We start from the raw sequence: 19022 nt of genomic DNA on the forward strand, positions 1-19022 counted from the left end.
AAACAATACATGACCTTTTAAATTTCTTTCCTAGGGTCACAGGTGAAGTGAAGCAGAATATGACAAACACAGTGGTGTGCAGAGTGCAAGGGGAGTGGAACAGCGTGCTTGAGTTCACCTACAGCAACGGGGAGACAAAATATGTGGACTTGACAAAGCTGTCAGTGACAAGAAAACGAGTCCGGCCCCTTGAGAAACAAGGACCATTTGAATCTAGGTAGAGTATGTGTTTCCTGTTGCCTGACCCTTTTTGTCTTAAGCAGTCTGGTGAATGCCTTAGAATATCTACATTTTCGGGTTTTTCTTTGTGGAAAATGCTTACATAGTGGGCAGCACCCGACAAGTGAAATCCTCACAAGGAACTGCTTGTTGAATAACACTTTCATAATAATTTTACAGGGTATACAAACAGACATTATATTGGCACAGCCAAAACCTCAGAGTGATTTCTATCTACTCCTAATTGTTAGTGTAGCTATAAGACTTGGCTGTGAGCCCTTCCGCATGTGCTGCACCATCATGCTCTGATCTGGTTGGTTTGTTATGTATAACTGCAGGGAGTGCTTCTGTTCTGAAAGAACTGCACGAAGCAATGCTGTAGTTTGAGGTGGCAGACTGAGAAAACTTTGTTTTGTAGGAAGCTGTGGCAGCATGTAACAGAGTCTCTGCGGGATGGAGACATTGATAAGGCTACAGAGCACAAGCGAGCCCTTGAAGAGCGACAGAGGAATGAAGAGAGGCTTCGTGCTGAAACAGAAACACCCTGGTGTACTAAATACTTCCTTAAAGAAGTAGGTTCTCAAACAGCTGATGATGAAGGTGGAGGTAGAACTACAATGAAGGCAGGTGCTTTCATTGTAGTATGGGTCCATGTCCTGTCAGAATAATTCTGAGTGTTTGGCCTTAGATCTCAAAGTTTAGCTCCATGGAATCCTTGGCAGTAAGGTGACATAAGCACTCCCAAACGTATGAAGGTGTGACTTCAGTTCCCAAACACTTCGATTTTGTGATTCCCTTGCAAGAAAATGTTTGCCTGTTTTGTGGTCTGGTTTCTTTTTACCAAGCGCTTCCTTGTGGTATGTGGAAAACAGCTTTACATGTACACATGTAAGTAGACTGTGATGGTAAATACCCAAAGAAAATAATCAATAGTACTAATTCTGCTTATGCTCTGTGTGTGTATGAACCCAAGATAGTACTATTGGCATGAAGGAACATGAATTCATTCTCACCTTACATCAGGATCTGATTGGAGAAAGCCCCAGTGCCAGACCCTGTTTCAGTTCATGATCCCAAGAATGAAATTAAGATGCAAACTAGGTCAAGTACCGTAATTGGACAGTTTGTTTATTATGAAAGGATAATTATTATAAAATAGAGAAATTATTGTAATAAAGGGAATAACAATTGGACAAATTGGAAGAAAGGTAGAAAATTAAGTAAGGATTTGGGGTGCAGAGAGAGTCATCACCATGGATCCAGCGGTGTCCTGGGGATCAGTTTTTGTCATCGTTGGTATTGGGAATTCTTCAGGGTTTGTAGTTGGTATCAGAGCAGAGTTTCCCCCAAGAATCCATCAGAGGTGGGTGTCCTCATGTAGACAATCCTTCTAGAGTCCCCTTGAGGGAACCCTGTGGAGTGTGTCACCATGAGGGCAACTCCATGAGATGTCTGTGACATCCTCATAGATGTAGAATGTCCTTACGGAGTTGTCTTTCTGGAGTAATCCTCACAGCAGTGGCTCCTTGGAGTATCTTGGTGAGTATCTTTTCTCCATTTTATTATGAGTTGAGGGGAGTACCTCTGTTCTTCATGCTGTGTATTACATGTTCCTGGTGGACCAGTTTCCCTGGTCTTGCAGCCAGCTCTTCAACTTCAAACTGCATATGTCTGTACACACACACACCCCACCCCCTCACTCTGCGGCAGTTTTTGGGATAATGGGTAGCAATTCCTCACACCAGTCCTTGAGGTAATGCATGGTAAACTTGGCTCTTTCCCACTCATCCCTCCAGCAGTGGATGGTGGAGTCCTAATCCAGCTCCACACACTCTTCTCCCAGGCAATGGATATTGGAGTCTTATCTCAATTCCTCCCACCCATCTGTGAGACAAAAGATAGGTGGAATCCCATTTCAGCTTTTCAGACCAATCTTTGAGACAATGGACAGTGGAGTCTGATTTCAGATCAGTCTCTCACACCTTAGAACTTTTTTTGTTCTTGTATGTTATGTTTTGGATGAAGCTTATTTGTTTGGCTTAAACTCTATTCTGTGATGGTAGCAGTAATAATACAGTAAGACTTTTAACAGAGCGAGCTGCAGCCTGCCCAGGAAGCCTGGAGACTGCTGGTATGATAACTTTGAGATAGTTCAGGACTATCTGCTAGCTTCAATGAAATTTTTTGTTCTCTAAAGTTATGTTAATATTACTAACTCAGATTTAGATATTTATATTGTTAGTATCTAGATTTAGAAGAGGTGAAAATCTGTTGCTAACACTAGATACAGATCTACTCAGAAAATGTTTAAATGTAATCTCGAGCTGCTTTGTTTCTGGGTAAGTGGTTGGGCTGTGTTAGAGCTGCTACAGTCCTGGATAGCTGCGCCTCTGCTGGCTTCTTGTTTGGTTTGGATCATGAAGCTGAGAAGAGTGGCTTTGCATCTGGGCTAATTACAAGCACAGTCGATTCCTAGAGAGCACTGAGGCTCGACAAGAGTCCATATGTGTTCTGAAGTAGTCTCGGAAGCCTGCAGCGTTGGCCTCTGTCTTAATCAGAGGGAGTTAAAGGTGTAAGCTTTAACCAGTCCCACTGGTTTTCACAGCTAGCAATCTAATAGTTGCGTGAAAAGAATTCTCCTGAGGTGGTGTCTTTATTGTAACCATATTTTCTCTTCAAATTGCAGGGAGATGGCTGGGTTTATCATAAACCCCTCTGGAAAACAGTCTGTACTGCACAAACTCAGCAAACAGACATTAACTAGAAAAGCTGCTGTAAGATGAGTTTTCTGATGTTCCTCTCCTTTTCCTCTTGTCTCTCAAAACACAGTAATCACACAGAGTGTTCCCTTTTTATGTAATTGTGAAAGTTTAAATGAGCATAAAGAAATAAATATACTAGGGCACTTTAAAGGTATTAAAGAAAAAAAAAAGGTAAAATTATATTGAAGCTATAGAGACAAACCAGGTACATTCTTGTTTTTTTGTATCTTCCAAGAGATTTTATCTGAATTGTGTAAGATTCTTCTAAGTAGATCTGACTGCAAAAGCTGCCTCAGAGGAGAAGGAGCTGTTGGATCTTGGAGTGACATGGAAACTTTTTTCAGACTTTGCATCAAGCTCTTTAATAACCGAAATTTGCTCATTACCCATGTAGACAACAGCAACAAAAAAATTGCTGCTTTTATGCCCAGTGATTAACCTTTTTGGTGAAAACTGAAGGGGTATTTGGAAGATGTGCCTGAAATCAGTGTTAAGAAACAACTGGATTGTGATGACTTTTTTTCTTCAGAGAAAATGTGTGCATGCATTGGAAGAATATGGGACATATGTAGAGACTCCCTTTCTTTTTTATGGATTTATAAAAGCAGTTAGAATTGTAACCATGGAGAATTTTTTCCTCTGAAACATTTTAATATACTTGAAATAATTGACTTGAATTGGAAAAGTAATTTGAACACTTTTCAACTCCTAATTTTATTAAATTTCTTCGAGCGACTTTGTTTTTTCTCATGATATAATGTAATGAAGTTTGGCCTTTTTTTTTCCTCCTCCACCTTCCCTTCCTGAGGACTAAGGCTTTCAAAATGAACAGAAAACTTAGTTTTGTATTTCAATGTCTCTGCCCATCTAATCATCTCAGAGATGAAGTATCAGTGTTACAAACTGTGCTTTGGATTGTTTTGTTTATTTCTCCTGTGGTGTTACTCAGAACAAAGCAGTGAAATGTGACCTGTGAATACATGGATGTAGGTCCTGGCTTTTTATCTTACCATAAAACAAAGAAGTTGAATATGCTGAGGACTGGGTATTGGTTTGAAACAATCAGACATCAGGAAACTGTATTCAGGTACAAGCATTTTTTTTTTAAGTATTTTATTGAAGTCTAAGAATTGCTGGCAATTAAGAATAGTACTTACTATGGCTTTTGTTATTCTTGTAACTACAAGCTACCTTAATTTTTCCAACAGTGGTGCCTTAATCTGTCTTTTTCTTCTGATGTAGTCTTCCAGTAAGTGTACATAATGCTATTTGCCACTTCTCAGCAATGGCCGCACCTGATGCAACATCATGAGAACTCACAAATGTGTGATCTGGAGAGGTCATGGAGAAGATACAAGTGTAAGAATGCATCAGAAGGTTTAAATAACCATGTTTAACTTTCAGCGCAAACTGCAAATTGTGCAAAAAATGAGTTGGGTTTATGCACAACTATTTGGATCCTCTTGTACATTTATTTTCTGTAAAATGCACTGAGATCTCAATGCGAGTCATAGTCCGTTTGTGAGAAGTGGGGGTGGGGGTAATAAAACTACAAAATTACTCATTTGTTCTGTCTGCTTTCCTAGAGACTGGGTGACCAGGAGGAGTGAGTTGATTTTGTCTTTTTTTGCTGGAAATCTATCTGTTTGGGCTTTCCTTGGCCCCTAATGGTGGGATATTTTGGCACTGTGGACTTCAGTAGTAACTATATTCTCCAGCAGAAGAACGTTCTGGGCCCTTCTCTCTTGTTCGTAGTATTCTGTACAACCATCCTGTTGTGTTAGTTCTGGATATCTGCCTGGCATTTCCATATTTAACCAGGAATAAAAATAACCATGAAAACAGTGGGATTAGCTCCTCCTTGTTTCTAGGTCTGTGGCACATCTGGGACGTGCTCCTTGGCCAGTTCTAGCATTTGGAGTTGGAATCACGGAGTTGGAATCATGGTGGCAATATGTGAGCTTCATGGTTCATTGGTACCTGCACCAAACTGGGGTGGTAGAGGGTCAGAAAATAAATTGACAATACTATGTATGTTTTACAGTTGTTCTGTCTGTGTCACATGGTAGATTTGCCTTAAACAGCAAGGGCTCTGGTCCAACACCCAGCTTTTAGTATGGCAGTGATGATCTCAGAAAACAAACCTTTATCAGCTGAGCATACTCCAGGGATCGAACTTGTGCTTCTTGAGATGTAGGCTTATGACTCAGTCACTCAGCTCTGCTTAAAATATTGATTTGGGAATCTGTCAAGGTGATGGCAGTAAAAGACTGAAAAGCTCCCATGTTGACCATAAACCCATTTGTGTTCCTCATATAATATTATTAGTCAATTTATTTTTCTTCCACCCTCATGTGGTATGCCTGTGGTTTCACACTAAGAAAGCTGTTACTAATTTTGTTGTGTAAAAATAGACCCAACACTGAAGAAGTATTCTTTTAAAATACATGAAACGATTTCTTTTAACATGGGGGTACTGCTAGGAAAAAAAGAAACTAAAGCCCTCCTTTGCTGAAATGATCACAAGAACTGGAACGGATTCCTGATGTGGATTTTGTTATGATGCAAACTTCTAGTTACCTTTAGAAAAAAAGGACATAGTTGAAAACAGTTAAAAAAAAATTGAATCTAGCCACTGAAATTCCAGCTTAAATTGTAAGATATTTATGTGATTTTCTGAAAGCATGTTGTGGACTAATGGAGGTATTTTTAACTCTGACCAGATTTGATTCTCTTGCATAACTGCTGTTGTTTCCGTCTTGTGCCTTCTGGAGAGAAGGGAAGGGCTCACTGCTGCTTCCTATGTAGGCCTTTTGCTAGAATCACAGTGTGTTCAACAAGGAGTGTGACAAATGTAGGATTTCACCTTATATTCCCTTCTGTCTTTTTGGCTTGATTGGGCTCCACTCAAGCTAAGAGCAAAGTTCTTACTGATCTCAGTGGTTTTAGACTCCCTGAGTTAAAAATATATATTGGAGGTTAAATAAGTGGCTTTCTTCGTACCTTGTTGATCATGAAAAACTGAGAGTGTGACAAGTCACTCCTATTTAACATAGGTGTTCAGGTGTATAATCCTAAAAGCTTGACTCTGGACTTGGTTTTCATAGAAGAAAATGTAGTATGTAAATTGGAATGGTCAAGAGTTTAGCCATGGGGAGGGGAATAGACTGAGAAATTTTTCAGCATATCGACAGGATAAACTATCAAGCCTAGCATTAAATGTCTGTCTCCCAGGATAATTTGCATTTCAGCTATCAGAATCAGAGATTCAGCCTTCAATGTCTAGTTTGCATGTGCTGATCCCTTCTGACCTGTGGGAAGAATGGGTCAGACTGTCTTTTAAAGCCTCTTGAAGTGAACTTTGAAGAACAGGTAAACGTTAAGTGATGTTCTTTCTATCCAGACAACTTGGTGCAAAACTTGGTAGGTGAAATTCTGCATGGGAAGGAAAGGAGTGGATAGCCTGGGGGTATTTTGGTGTGTTCCCATAGTTTATCTCCATGTCAGAAAACCTGCCCCATGCCCTCTGTTTCTCTTGGGTGTGGATGCAGTAGAGTAGTGGTCAATATGTTAAAGAAGTGAGACTGAAGTCAGGTGTGTGAAAGGGTGTGTTTATGGTGAACTGGAGAGGATAAAGTGCAAGAGAAAAGGGAAAAATCCTAAGATGACAGGAGGTAGCAGCCAAGTGGGGGAATGGTGAGAGTAAAAGGTATTGTCACAGTTGCAGGTGGAGCTGGTACCTGAAGTAAGCTTTTATTATTTAGATTTGATGCAACCTAATGCATTCCCCTTCCATCCTTCTTTGAAGTGTTTAAAGGCATTTTTGTTATAGGCTGATAGCTTAGGAACTATGGAAATGGTCCAAAGAAGAGGAAACGGTGAGAAAAAAGTGTTTTTGTGTGGGCTGGTGCTGTCATAATTGTGCATTTTGGAAAACCAAAACAGCCTTCAGTCCCCTCTCTTGTAGGGCTGATCCGTTCAGCTGCATACTGGCAAGCAAAGTATTCCTCTCTGATGCTATTGTGGAAGATACACCTCTGTGCAGGGTGAGTATCAGGTATGGGCTTGCAGGGCTTAGCAGCAGGTGAGGGTTTTGTTACCTTTTGCTCCCAAGGGTGGAAGGATTAAGATATGCACAGCGCCTGGGTTCACGACGAGGTATGACTTACCTTTCCTTAATTACCTTTCCACTGCAGAGGCCGCCGGGCTTGGTCTGGTGGTTACAGGACTGAAGCTCCAGGTTCTGACTGTGTCTCTTTGGGTTGAGTAACACAGCAGAGGGGTGCATAAGAGTTGCAAGAAGAATTAGCCAACAAATTTGTGTTGACACTATTGCTGCGGCACAAATCTGTTGTCTGACAATGCCTGGAAAGTGGAGTGTTTCATGGGGAAAGAGTTGTCTAGGTGTCCTGCATGCAGACTTCTTAGTGTCTACACTGGTATTTTTTGTTTTCTACCAAAGAAACTTCATGCCCCACTTGAATTGTCAAATGCATGCAGGAACTCCCCAGGGAAAAAAAGATATCTTGGAGTTGCAGCAAACCAGGCTTTTGCTAACTAGATTGCTGACTATCATTACACCATATTAGGACTGCCTGATCAATGAGTGATCTTCTTGGGTGCCAGCATTTTTTTTGAATCTTGTGTGTAACATCTCAAGATGGTTTTTTATGCTGCTGCAACAGATTAGGGTTTTTTTGTATTGTGTGCAGAGGCCATTCAGAAAGGAAAATTGATGATTCTCTTGATCTCTGCAGAATAAGCTATTAGAAGAGAAACCTGTGCTGGCAATATGGAAGGACTTCAAAAGATAGACACAGAATTCTGGAGCTTATTAATAAAAGATTAAACATTATTTTAAAAAATAATAAAAGGAATGCTTTGCATCATTATACATTTAAAGTAAGTACAAAATCAGTTCATATATAAGGTTGCACTTTAACCAAAGTATTGATTCCATAGTTCACTTAACTGTGGGAGGAAACAGATCTTATAAATAAGTTATGCACTAGATCTTGGTTCCATTTTGAAAAATGGAGCAAGGTTTTTTCCAATGAGCTAAATGCTTCTCACTTATTCTCTTGTTTCTCGTGATGAGGCTTTTTGCCTGCTATATCACTGCGTGTTTCTGCTGCCGTCCCTGTCCTGATGCTCCCCGCCTGGAGAAGCTGTTTTGCTGGCCTCGTTGTCAGTGTTGTTGTTGAGGATATCATCACAATCCATCTGTGCCATCAGGTTGAAGCGCTCGGCCACACAGTGGGCAGTAAGGCGAGCTTCAGGGTCGTGGTCCCAGCACTCTGTGATGGTGTCGCACAGAAAGCGCATTCCCTGGAGTTAGAAAGGCTGAAATTAAGATCTGAAGGCAGGAGGAAGAGGAGCTGGAGGCTGATCTAACACAACAGCAGTGCTTTACCATACTTTTGACAGCTTCCTGCAGAAATTGTTTTTTTTTTTGGCAAAGCCTAAGCACAAGGAAACAGTCTTGGTAAGCTGTGGTGAGTGCCAATGCTTGCCCCATTACTGCCATGGCTAGTAATCAGGGCAGCAGCCTTGGCTCACCTGGGATCCACTCCCAAGCATTTTCCATGCTCCCTGGAAATATTCCATGGAAGCTGGTCTGTATTAATTGTGGGACTTCTGTAGGGGCTGGAAGGAAGTAGACACTTCTGCCTCAGCCTTGCCTGTTTAAATCAGAGCATCCTAAAATCAGGAAGTGCAGGCTGGCACCAGAGCCCAGGTCTCTGGGTTTCAAGCCTGTGACCCGGCTGTTACATCTGGATGGAGGGGTAGTTTGGGGTGTGAAAGGGGAAATTTCAAAGGCAAGTTTGGAATTAAACTTTGTCAACATGACTTCTCTTTTTAGCAGCTTTCTGAGAGGGTGTGCTGTGATAAATACTCATTGCAGAGTGCAGCTGGACTTTGTTTTTCTCACCATGAATAGTGTCTTGGTTTAAGTGGGATCGAGTACTTCTCAGTATGCTCCAGAGCACATTCAGTTCCTCTCAGTTACAATGGTTATGTCTCCCAATAATATATTTTCTTCTAACTGTGTAGTTTTGACAAGGAAGTGCCAATATTTTGGCTTAGAAACAAAATTCAGCTAGAATTTTCCCAGTCTTAAGCTAGTAACACAGCTATGTTGAGCCTTTTTGCCTATATAATTCCTATCACGTGCTACTGCTTTTTGCGTCATTGGCAGCCAGGTTTGCAACACAATGGTAAAATCATTATTCTAAACAGAGCTTCATGTTATTCAGTGGGTTTTATGTATTTCTTCATTTGCAATTAAGACAACCTGAAAGTTGTGTGGACTGACACAAGAGAAAAATGCAAGTCCTACAGAGATGTACAGTCGGTATCCTCTGTCCTTCTGCACTTTAGTCTGAACTCGCTGCTCTCTGCTAAGGTTCACTAAACTAAGTCTTTCATAATGGATATGGATTATGGAGAACAGGATTATGCAGTAAAACTGACAGATGGTGTGTTTCAGTAAATCTTGCATCACTCATTTATTAGCTTAGTTGGAAGGATTTGAGGATAATTGATTAACATGCAAAAATGAGCTGGCTTAGCTGAAGCTTTTAAAATAAGCCTTTTCTCAAATAGAATATGGCACTGTCATATGGTTTAGTCATTAGGTTTCCTTTGCTTATTTTGCCCTGAAATCATGACATTAATTTTCAGTTTGCCGTGTAAGTAGCAGTGATGCTCTTTTGAATGGTACAACTGGAATGTCTTGATTTGCTCGCAAAGTGGATTTAGTTTGGGTTTTATATTTGATATCTCAGATTTTCCAACATTCCAAAGAATGCTGAGTTTTACAAGAGTGTTTTTAGTGCAATATATTGACTTAAGCTCCCACTGCTCTTCTTGTCCTGCAGCAGCCCTTTGGTTGTGCCAGTACAAGAGTCTATTCAGCTGTTTCATGAACCAGATCCAGGAACTGACCTGGCCTAAATAACCACTTTTTAGGTTTGGTTGTTTTTTTTTATTTCAGTGTGATGGGGTGGGAAGCGAGGTGGAAGTGGGCTTAAGGTGTTTGTAAGTTATCTGGGAGCGCTTTGGAGATGCATTTCTTCAGTTATTTTTATTGTGCAGCCTTGCAAGCAGTTGCCCTGGAGCTGCTGAGGAGCAGCAAGCTGGGTGAGTCAGCTCTGTCAGGGGGGGTAATGCTTATGTTTGCTGAAAATCTTAAATCATGCCCAACAATGTAGGTCCTCATTTGGCTGAGAGTGATCCTGATGGTTGAAACGTGGAACTAGCATTTGGAGCTCTGCATCAAACTTATTTTTGTTGTTGGGAACATCTACGGGAGCTTCCCCTGCAGGTGAGCAATTTATCACCCTTTCCTGGTGTCACCCAGTGCTTCCTCCCACATGAAGCCGTTGACCCCAGGAGTGGCACAAACCGGTGGCTTTCTGCTGCTTCCCAGCAGATGGTGCTGCCCCATGCCTGATCCTGGGGAGACCGGTTGCAAAATGTCCGGAAAACCACGTAAAGCCAGGGTTGTAAGGAGATGTTTGTTAGGTCACCTAAGATTAGTCAGAGATAGGCTTTCAGGAGCACAATGCAGCTTTTCTGTTCCTCTTCCCTAGTGAACATCAGGTGGTCTCATGAAAGTTACTACTTTAAAGCCTTGCTCTGTTTATGTGCCTGACCAGCCCAACTACAGCAATGTTATTTCTCAGTGGAGATTGCAGTCAGCCCTTCTTCAGCTCAGCAAATGGCTTAGTTATGGTCAGGCACTATCAGAATGTGCTTTTTGACAACCGAGGCACTATATTTTTCCTGTGGTTTCAAAGTTCATCAGAGACCTTGGCAGGTGAATGTCCAAGATGAATACTCAAAGGCTTTAGCAGTGCTGATTGAAGTTCCTGTATTTGCTTTCATCAAGGGAAGAAGTCAGGTGAAATACAGACTGATAAACTCACTGGTGGCCCAGCAAAAAACGCAGATTCATTTGATGCTGTTTACAACTTTAGTCAGGTCAGTTGTGGGTCTTTGAACTAACACAGTTTTGAGAGGAGATACTGTAGGGAACAAGTGGCCTCCTAAGATCATGAAGTTACATATTTCCTTTTGAAGAGCTAGGCTTTATGTGCTATGCAGGCAGAGTGGAAGCAGCAGCAGTCTGTTTTAGGGGTAGGTACTGCAAAATGAAGCACTGAATGCTGCAAGGCTGTGTGAGCTAGCAGACTCAGTGTTTCAGCTTGGTATTCAGATGGGCTGAATTGTTGATCACTGGATGGTGGTTTTCCACAAGACATGAAATTTAAGCAATACTAAAGCTGTGAAGATTTGAAAATTGCGGTCAGTGTGCCTGTTACCCCTGTGTCCCAAATGGCTGGAAGAAAGCACTGGATGTGGGGAAGAGGACCTGTCATGGCCAGGAGAAAGTTATGTTTCTGGAGCTGATTGGTCTAGGTGTGCTTGTAGATGGTTTTAGCAGAGCACATCTTGTTGCTGAAGTATCTTTATTCTAGAGCACTGGATTATGCTGAAACACTTTGCTTTCAGAGCCTCTGAAGGCTGCTAAGACTTCCCCTTCACAAGACTTCAATCTCGCCGGTTCCCTGCTCTTAGCTTCATGTGTGTTTCCTGGCTGTTTCACTTGAGGGAGATGCTTCCAGTTTTGCCTTTCCTTGTAGAAGTGGAAGGCTTTCTTCTCACATGCCAAGTCATGACCTGTTAGGAGCTTGAGCTTGAAACCCTCCCAGCCAAGCAGGCAGAAGGCTGGATGCACCTTCCTCCCCTCTGCCCCAGCTGGAAGATGGTTTTATGTGAAGGACTGCATGTTTTTTGAGCTAGATCTTTCTGGATACGGTGGTTAGAGGAGAAGGGGAGTGGATTCAAGTAATTCACTCTTTCATGAGAAGATTCTTCACCAAAGTGCTGCATTTTGCAGTTATCTTCAGGATAACTGGGTAACATTACTTTGACATTCATAACACTTTCTGATTGTGGCTATTGATCAGTAAATTTCGCTGATCAATAAATTTGCCGGTGTCTTTTACACCCCAGGGAAATGGGTGTAGTGGGGCTTATGTAGGCAAGCTGCAATAGAGCTGGAAGTGGGGCCCAGGAGTTCTGCCTGCTTTTGCTTTGATTACAACTTCAGTCATTTTTCAGGCTGGTTTATTGAAGTGGCACAATGTGGGCTGCTTTTTTCTGAACCAGCTAATCCCATCTTACCTGATGCACCAGCCAGCTGCTTGGGATCTCGGGTCGCCCTCTGCCATGCAGCACAATGTCCCTCATGGTGTCCACACAGGGCTGCTCCTGGACTTTAGACCCAAAAGGCAGCTCGTAATTCTTTACCTCTGCAAGGAACCAACATCTGCATTACAGGATGCTTTTAATGGTTTCACTGCTTTGCTTTGGTATGCTCTACCAGATGAGAATAAATTTGTTTTTTACCAGTCTGCAAAAATAAACAGATCTGGAAACAGTTTAGAATCTGAACACAAGAACATAGTGCTGGGTTTTCATGTAGAGTTTGTTTTTAGATACAGGATCGCGGAAGCATCCGACCACCTTCTGGAACCCAAGAGTCGTGCTACAAAGGACTTGGTCTGTCTTTGAGTGAGACATGTTTTGAACACTAAAAATGTGTTGTGCTGGTGAAAGATGGGAGAGACAACTACAGTACCAGCATCCAGATTCCTGCTGTAGGCATGGATCAAGCTAGAGAAGAAATGGCTCTTCCAGAAGAGCAATCCCATGTTTTGAGAGGCCATGGAGAAACTCCCTGTTGCAGAAATAAGAGGCCACCCTGGTTTCTGCCAGCTCCTGCTGGGATGCAAATGTAGGTGAAATAAGTGTGGGAAGGGGATTGTCCAGGACACTGGCTCAGGAGCAAAAGATGCGTGGGGTGTCTGAGCCAGGCAAGGGTCTCCCACTGCAAAGCGTGGGGCATGCAGGGCAGCTGGGGCAGCTTTCTCCCCAAGGTCTGGACCTTCTTGCAGGTCCATTGGCCTGTGCTGCAAGTAGGTGGGGTAGGAAAGGAACTGGAGAGAGCTGAAAAGGACAGAGGGGAGCAGGCAGAAGGGCAGGTGGGGGCTAACAGCAGGGCAGTTAGTTAAACATTTTGCTGCATGCAAGTTCAGATGCCAGGCTGTGGCTCTGTCAGAGGCTGGAGTTTGCGAGTCCCCCTTGCAGCATAAACTGGTATTGTCTGAAAGAAAAGTGCTTGTGGGCAGGGAGGGGGAGGCACCTTTGGCTACTCCTGCTTGGTTTGCTTTGCATTGCTGGCACTGGCTCAGATGTGACTTGGTGGCCAGCCAGCTCTGAGCAGGGGCTGGACCATATGACCCCCTGGTGTCCCATCCTGCTTCTTTCCCACTGAGCCAGTCCCCTCGAGCCCCAGCACACAGGGAAGGCAGCTATGGGGGAGGATTTGCCATCAGGTCTTAGAAGCCCTGCAGAGACCTGAGCCACTCCAGACCAGATCCCATGCTGTTGGTGGGGATGTGGGGGAGAGCCCCATCTCTATGCAGAGAAAGGGAGCAAAAAGGTGTGGAAACCCCAGTGTGATACTCCTACCTCCTACCACTTCACATCTGGAAGCCATTTCCCACAAAACAAGGGCCATAGAGTAGACATCCATCTGCTTGAAAGACTCCAAGTCTTCCAGGTTCACTCTGGACTCCAGGACCTCTGGGGCCATGTACCTGGCAGTGCCCACCTGCCCATAAAGAGGAGAGATGCATTAGCAGGGGTGGGCAAGGACTTTGGCCCAAGGGCAACCAGGGTTGCTTTGCAAAGGTTCTTGTCCAGGGGACCGTACTTGCCTGCCCACTGTTGGCAAAGTCATCCACAGTCAGGGAAGGGTCAAGGCGTATGGCGATGCCAAAGTCACAGAGCACGCACTCCTGCTCGTTCTTCACCAGGACGTTTGTGCTTTTGATGTCCCTGTGGGCGATGGGGATTTTCGGCCTGCCACAGGCAGTGTAGTCGCTGTGGAGGTGAGCCACCCCGCTCACCAGGGAGCCTGCCATCTTCTGCAGGTCCATCCAGCTCAGGACGTGGCGGGAGAGGTAGTCCTTGAGGTTGCCCCGGCTGTGGTAAGCAGTGATGAGCCAGTACTCCCGGCGGGGCCCCGTGCCCCGGTCCTCAGCAGTGAGGAACCGCAGGACGCTGTCGTGCTTGAGGCTGGTGTCGGTGAAGATCTGGCTCTCATTCTTCCAGGAGGAGTACTCCTCACAGGGGAAGATCTTCACGGCCACCGTCTCATACTGCCCCGAGCGGCTATGGCTCAGCTTGGCCCTCCACACCTCCGCAAACTGCCCTTTGCCCACCATCTCATCCAGCTCGATGGGGAGCAGCTCAGCAGGGCAGCTGCTGGTGCAGGTAGGGTTAGTGCTGGTTGGGCTCTCATCCATCAGCACGGACAGCTTCTCCTCCCGCTCAGCAGTCCTGCCTGCCTCTGGCAGTGCCAGGGGCTGTCCCGGTTTCCCACCCCATGCCTTGTTTCTCTTGCGCTGCTTCTGCGTGCGGCAGAGGTAAAATATCACTGTGATCATCACCGCCACCAGCAGTGGGGGCAGGAGGCTGATAGCGGCCACCGGGATCACCTCTTTGCTCTGCAGCATGGAGTAGCCTGAGGGGAGGAGGAGAGCAAAGGTGAGGATGCTGCGACCATGGGTCTGCAACAGCTCCTTTTTCATCATGTGAGGAGGAAAATAGGTGAAGCCCTTTGCAGGGTTGCAATGCACACTGCACACAAACCCCATCCTGGCAAAGAACCCAGAAGTAGGCAGTTAGGTCACAAATTTAGCTCTGTATATCAACTGAAGGGCAGGATGCAGGCCAGTGTTACTTGGACTGGGTAGTGCAGCATCTGAGACCCTGCTGCCATAGCCAAAATGGCTCCGTCACTTTTTGGTGGCTTCTAGGTGATGCTTGTGCTCACAGCAAGGGGAGCTGGGGCAGAAATAGCACTGATAAAGCTGAGGTAAGGCTCAAACAGAGGAAATCTATGAGAGGTTTTGAGGCTGGAGCCTTGCTGGACCCCTGTGGTGCCCAGAGAGCCAGGGGAGCTTGGGATGCTTTGCACAATAATTAATGTAAAGGAGCATCATTGCAGTGCTGTCTGCCAGTGTTGGCATCTCCTTCTTCACCATATTACACCACCAGTCCCCTTCAACCAACCAGGAATGGCTGCTTTTGTTTTATTTCTTTTTAAACCCCCGTCAGCCTTCAGATCATTGGGGGGATGGGGGCATGCACACACAAAGCCATAACCCTCACACAACATATAATTGTTCGATCTTTTGATGTTCGCAGTTCCTGGAATAAACATGCTGACTTCAGTAGAGATATTCAAGTAAAATCTTAGTCAGAGGTTTTTCTGCCAAGTATAATAACCCAGGGGAAGAGGGATAAGAATCATTCCATAAGCAGAACTCTCGCTGCTTGACCTCAGTGTGTGCAGATCATAATTCAGGTTCTGGAAAAACAGAGCGTTTAGCTATTTTCCTTGGCAAATTTCAAAAAAATGTGCTGCAGCTAATTTCTGCAAGGCTGTGAAAGCGTTTCTAAAACAGGCATCAGGTTTAAACCACAGCATCAACCGAAACTGATATAAATCAATAACTAACTCAGGAATATGTTTATCTTGGAAAGCACTATGCCTGGATATCACCTACTGCTTCAATGGATTTACCCAATGCTTAAGATCCCATCTTTGAAACTCCGAAGAAAGTGAAGATGTTTTTAAGGGAGTTGCATGCGCGAGACCTGAAAGGGGGAAGTTAACACAACTTCAGCAAATTCCTTCATGAGGATGCCGCTTCCTGATGCAAGCCCTTTGATAGGGAGGGGTTGCAGCATGGCTTGACTCCTTTCACAGAGAGCAAAGATAGCTGCTCTGATGATTACCACAGGTCTAGAAACCCATGCTTTGTTGAGCACTGCTGCATGGGTTTTTCCATCCCTGCTGAGGGGAGACGGACCTCCAGGGTTAGGCTGAGCTGGTGCAGGGGTGAAGAGGTCTCTCCATGTTCAGCCCTACCCAGCATCTTCTCAAGGAATCCACCAGGCTTCTGCTTGCATGGCTTTAGGAAATGGTGCCTTGGCATGTTCATTAGGGTGGTATCTGAGTTCTGATGCAGTCCCCTGCAGCCCCGGTGCTAGGGCAGTGCCACCCAGCAGCCCAAATCTGGAAGCAGGGCTTAAGAAATAGAGAAATGGGAAAACAATCTGCCTGCTTCAGCTGCCAGAGAAGTGCTCATCTGTATTGGATATTTCTCTGCCCAGCAGTTGTCTGTACCATTGAAGATGACCCTAAGTCAATATTTAAGATTCAAGTGATCCCTTAAAGCAGACAAAAAAGATGTAAATGCTGGAGTCTCTGAGCGTGGGTCTTGCCAAGCTGGCCCCACAAACCACACCAGGAGGAGATAATTGCTTAAGGCCGGCACTGCTCTCGCAGCACTTTGCGTGCCGGCTGGCAGGAGGCGGCTGTTTGTGGAAGCCTTCGGAGGGGGCGGCATTTCCAATGAGCCAGTTGTCATTTCTGTGTGAAATTATATATCCCAGCATCGGCTCTGGGATTTGACTGTCTTTCCGTAGAAGTGTGTGTACCTGTTATGTTTGGCTCAGGAAGCAGCAAAGAACTGCCAAATTTAGCATCATTTGCCTTCATTAAAAGTGGCTTGTTTGTTCTGAGAATTTGCATTTTATGTGATTTTTACTTTTTTCCTTTCATTGCAGGAGAAGTTATGCTGCAGACTTGCAGGGTCTGCTTAGGCTCATTTTCAGCATCTCGTTCTGTAATTATGAAAAATTGGAGGGGTTTCACTTTGCTTTTGTTACAGGTCAGTTCCTGATGGGCACTTGGATAAACCTCATCCATTTGGAGTTAGGGAGGCTTGAGCAAACCCCCAAAGGCTCAGGATCTTGCTGAAAGCATTTCCAAAGTATACGACCCTCCTAAAGTACAGAAATGAGCTGCCTCTTAGTTTTCCCTCGTGTGGATTTACAGCTCCTGTTGCATCTCTAGCCATCTACAAAAGCATCTACGGGTGTTGCAGGCCTTGCTTATGTGTGTGTGCAGCACCAGGGTGGCTCTGGCCACCTTTTTGGGTTGCAGCCATGGCGGACACCAGCAGTTCCTGTGGGTGTGCCAGGCAGGATTTGCTCCAACAGGATTTATTTAAAGCTTTCAGAGCATTGACTCACACTGGGTTGCATCAGGTTTCAGGTTCCCCAGCTGATTCGCCTTGCACTAAAGGGCACAGCTTACTGAGAGATACAGTGGATTTTCCATCACCTGATGTTTCCAGGCCAAGGCTGGAGGTATTGCTGGGAGGGATGGCTTAGCCACATCCAAAATACTGGGCTCAGTAATGGGGTAAAAATTTTACTTAGCTTTTACAAAGGGAGGTCAAAGAAAATGCTGAAGAAGCTCTTTCTAGCATCACACTTCCTACTCTGTTGGAAATACAAGTTATCATTAGTGTTGGGTGCTTCTCCCCCCCATGAATAACATTAACAAAAGTACTCGCCATTGGTGTGGTTTTCAAAGATGAGTTTATCATTGCACTCCTGCTCGTCTACGCAGCCGCAGATGTAGATGATCCCTTCCTCACTGGGCTGATGGGTCATGATGCAGCGCGAGGTGTTGTAGTTGGGGACCATGAGGTTTTCAATGGGGCGGTGGGGGTTGTGGCAGAGCGTGCTGATCCTGATGCTCTCGTTGTCCTGTCTCCTGCGTGTGCCAAATGAACCGACAAAACGTTAGTCTTGCTGTTCAGCCTTTGTGTCACCTGCGTGTCATCTTAAACCTGGGTTTAAGATCATTTGTTTAAAGCAAATTTGTGTAGGGGATGATTTGTTTGCAGTGGTTCTGGCATAATTTTAATTACACATGCTTTGGAGGGGCTTTGTTAAAGCTCTTTGTCTCTTCCAAATATTGAAAAGAGAAATGTTTACCTCGTGCCAATAGTAGGATGTGAGCCAGAAGCTCTGATTGTTTCCAGTAGATAATTCACCAGTTCACAACTGGGCCTTGGATTGGGTTGTGCCAACCCTAAGGCTCAGTGCCCCGGGGAAAAATTTCTTTTACTAGCACCAGGTGCTAGGCCAGCAGGTTTGGGGCTGCATGATCCTAAGGGAGCCCTCCAAAATGAGGGTCCTACCTCTGCTGCTATACAAGCTGTAATATCTCTGCCTCAGCAGGGGTTGGGGTCTCTGCTGCCCAAATTTCACTTCTACAGGAGAAATGTGAGGGTCAAAATGACTTCCTACCAGTGACCACTTGGCTGATGCTCCCTTCTGCTGCCCTCAACCTGCGTGTGCAGGTGGAGTGGGTAAGAGCTGTCTCACCCCAGGTTCTCTCTGGACTAATTGCTGGTTGTCATGCCCTGTCATTGCAGGACCATTTGCTCCTGCCTCCAGCAACCTGCGGCAGTAGAGCCCTTCAGTTGCTGGTTGGGGCTATTTCTAGAAATGGCTTGACCTTTGGAGCTACCAAATTATAATGTGAAGGCAATGCAATTCCCCAACCACGGGGCTCTGTCTGCGTTTATGCCATGGCCTGAGACACTGAGCAAGTACAAATGAAACCTTCACTATGTCTGGGACTGAGGAGCCCTGGGGATGCAAATAAACCTTAGCTCCTCCTTGTTTCCATTCAGGTAATTAAGATGCAGGTGAAAATGTAATTTCTTGGCATTTGTAGGGAATTTGTTCTTTTCAAAAGGAAAGAACAGACCTGCTGGGTTTGGGGGTTATTTTTCCCCCTTTTTGTTTCAATCATAGTGCATTTCTTGAGGTCTGTCTAAAACCCCCTATGTCAGAGATGATCATAACATCACCCAGGGAAGACTGAGATGTCCCTCCCATTGGCTGAGAGACAGAGCTGGCAGGGTGAAGACTTCTGAAGAGACTTTTTCCCTTTCTGAAGTGAAGATGCAAAACACCTCAGTGCTTGTGACGCATTTGACTGTATACAGGCACTCAGCAAACACAGTGAGAACAGGTGAAATATTTCAAGGCTTATTACCAAAATATCTTGCTCATGAAACTCCAGTTACTCAC

The 19022-nt window shown here is 44.6% G+C and overlaps 2 protein-coding genes across 2 annotated transcripts in view; one reads left to right on the forward strand and one right to left on the reverse strand.

Moving 5' to 3' along the window:
- Positions 1–4865, forward strand: part of OSBPL11 (oxysterol binding protein like 11) — a 44245-nt gene extending 39380 nt beyond the window's left edge. Inside the window, exons 11-13 of the mRNA XM_034062021.1 lie at positions 35–217; positions 638–791; positions 2906–4865. Coding sequence (XP_033917912.1) covers positions 35–217; positions 638–791; positions 2906–2983 — 415 coding nt within the window. The 3' untranslated portion in view covers positions 2984–4865. The remainder of the gene's footprint in view (positions 1–34; positions 218–637; positions 792–2905) is intronic.
- Positions 4866–7810: 2945 nt separating this feature from the next.
- The window catches only part of LOC101881382 (TGF-beta receptor type-2-like), a 34090-nt gene continuing 22878 nt past the window's right edge, over positions 7811–19022 (reverse strand). The window contains exons 3-7 of the mRNA XM_031053282.2: positions 17489–17691; positions 13772–14580; positions 13524–13665; positions 12174–12301; positions 7811–8309 (exon numbers count right to left, since the gene is read on the reverse strand). Coding sequence (XP_030909142.1) covers positions 8097–8309; positions 12174–12301; positions 13524–13665; positions 13772–14580; positions 17489–17691 — 1495 coding nt within the window. The 3' untranslated portion in view covers positions 7811–8096. The remainder of the gene's footprint in view (positions 8310–12173; positions 12302–13523; positions 13666–13771; positions 14581–17488; positions 17692–19022) is intronic.

The sequence above is a fragment of the Melopsittacus undulatus genome, chromosome 4, assembly GCF_012275295.1.
Source record: "Melopsittacus undulatus isolate bMelUnd1 chromosome 4, bMelUnd1.mat.Z, whole genome shotgun sequence".
Classification (NCBI taxonomy): domain Eukaryota; kingdom Metazoa; phylum Chordata; class Aves; order Psittaciformes; family Psittaculidae; genus Melopsittacus; species Melopsittacus undulatus.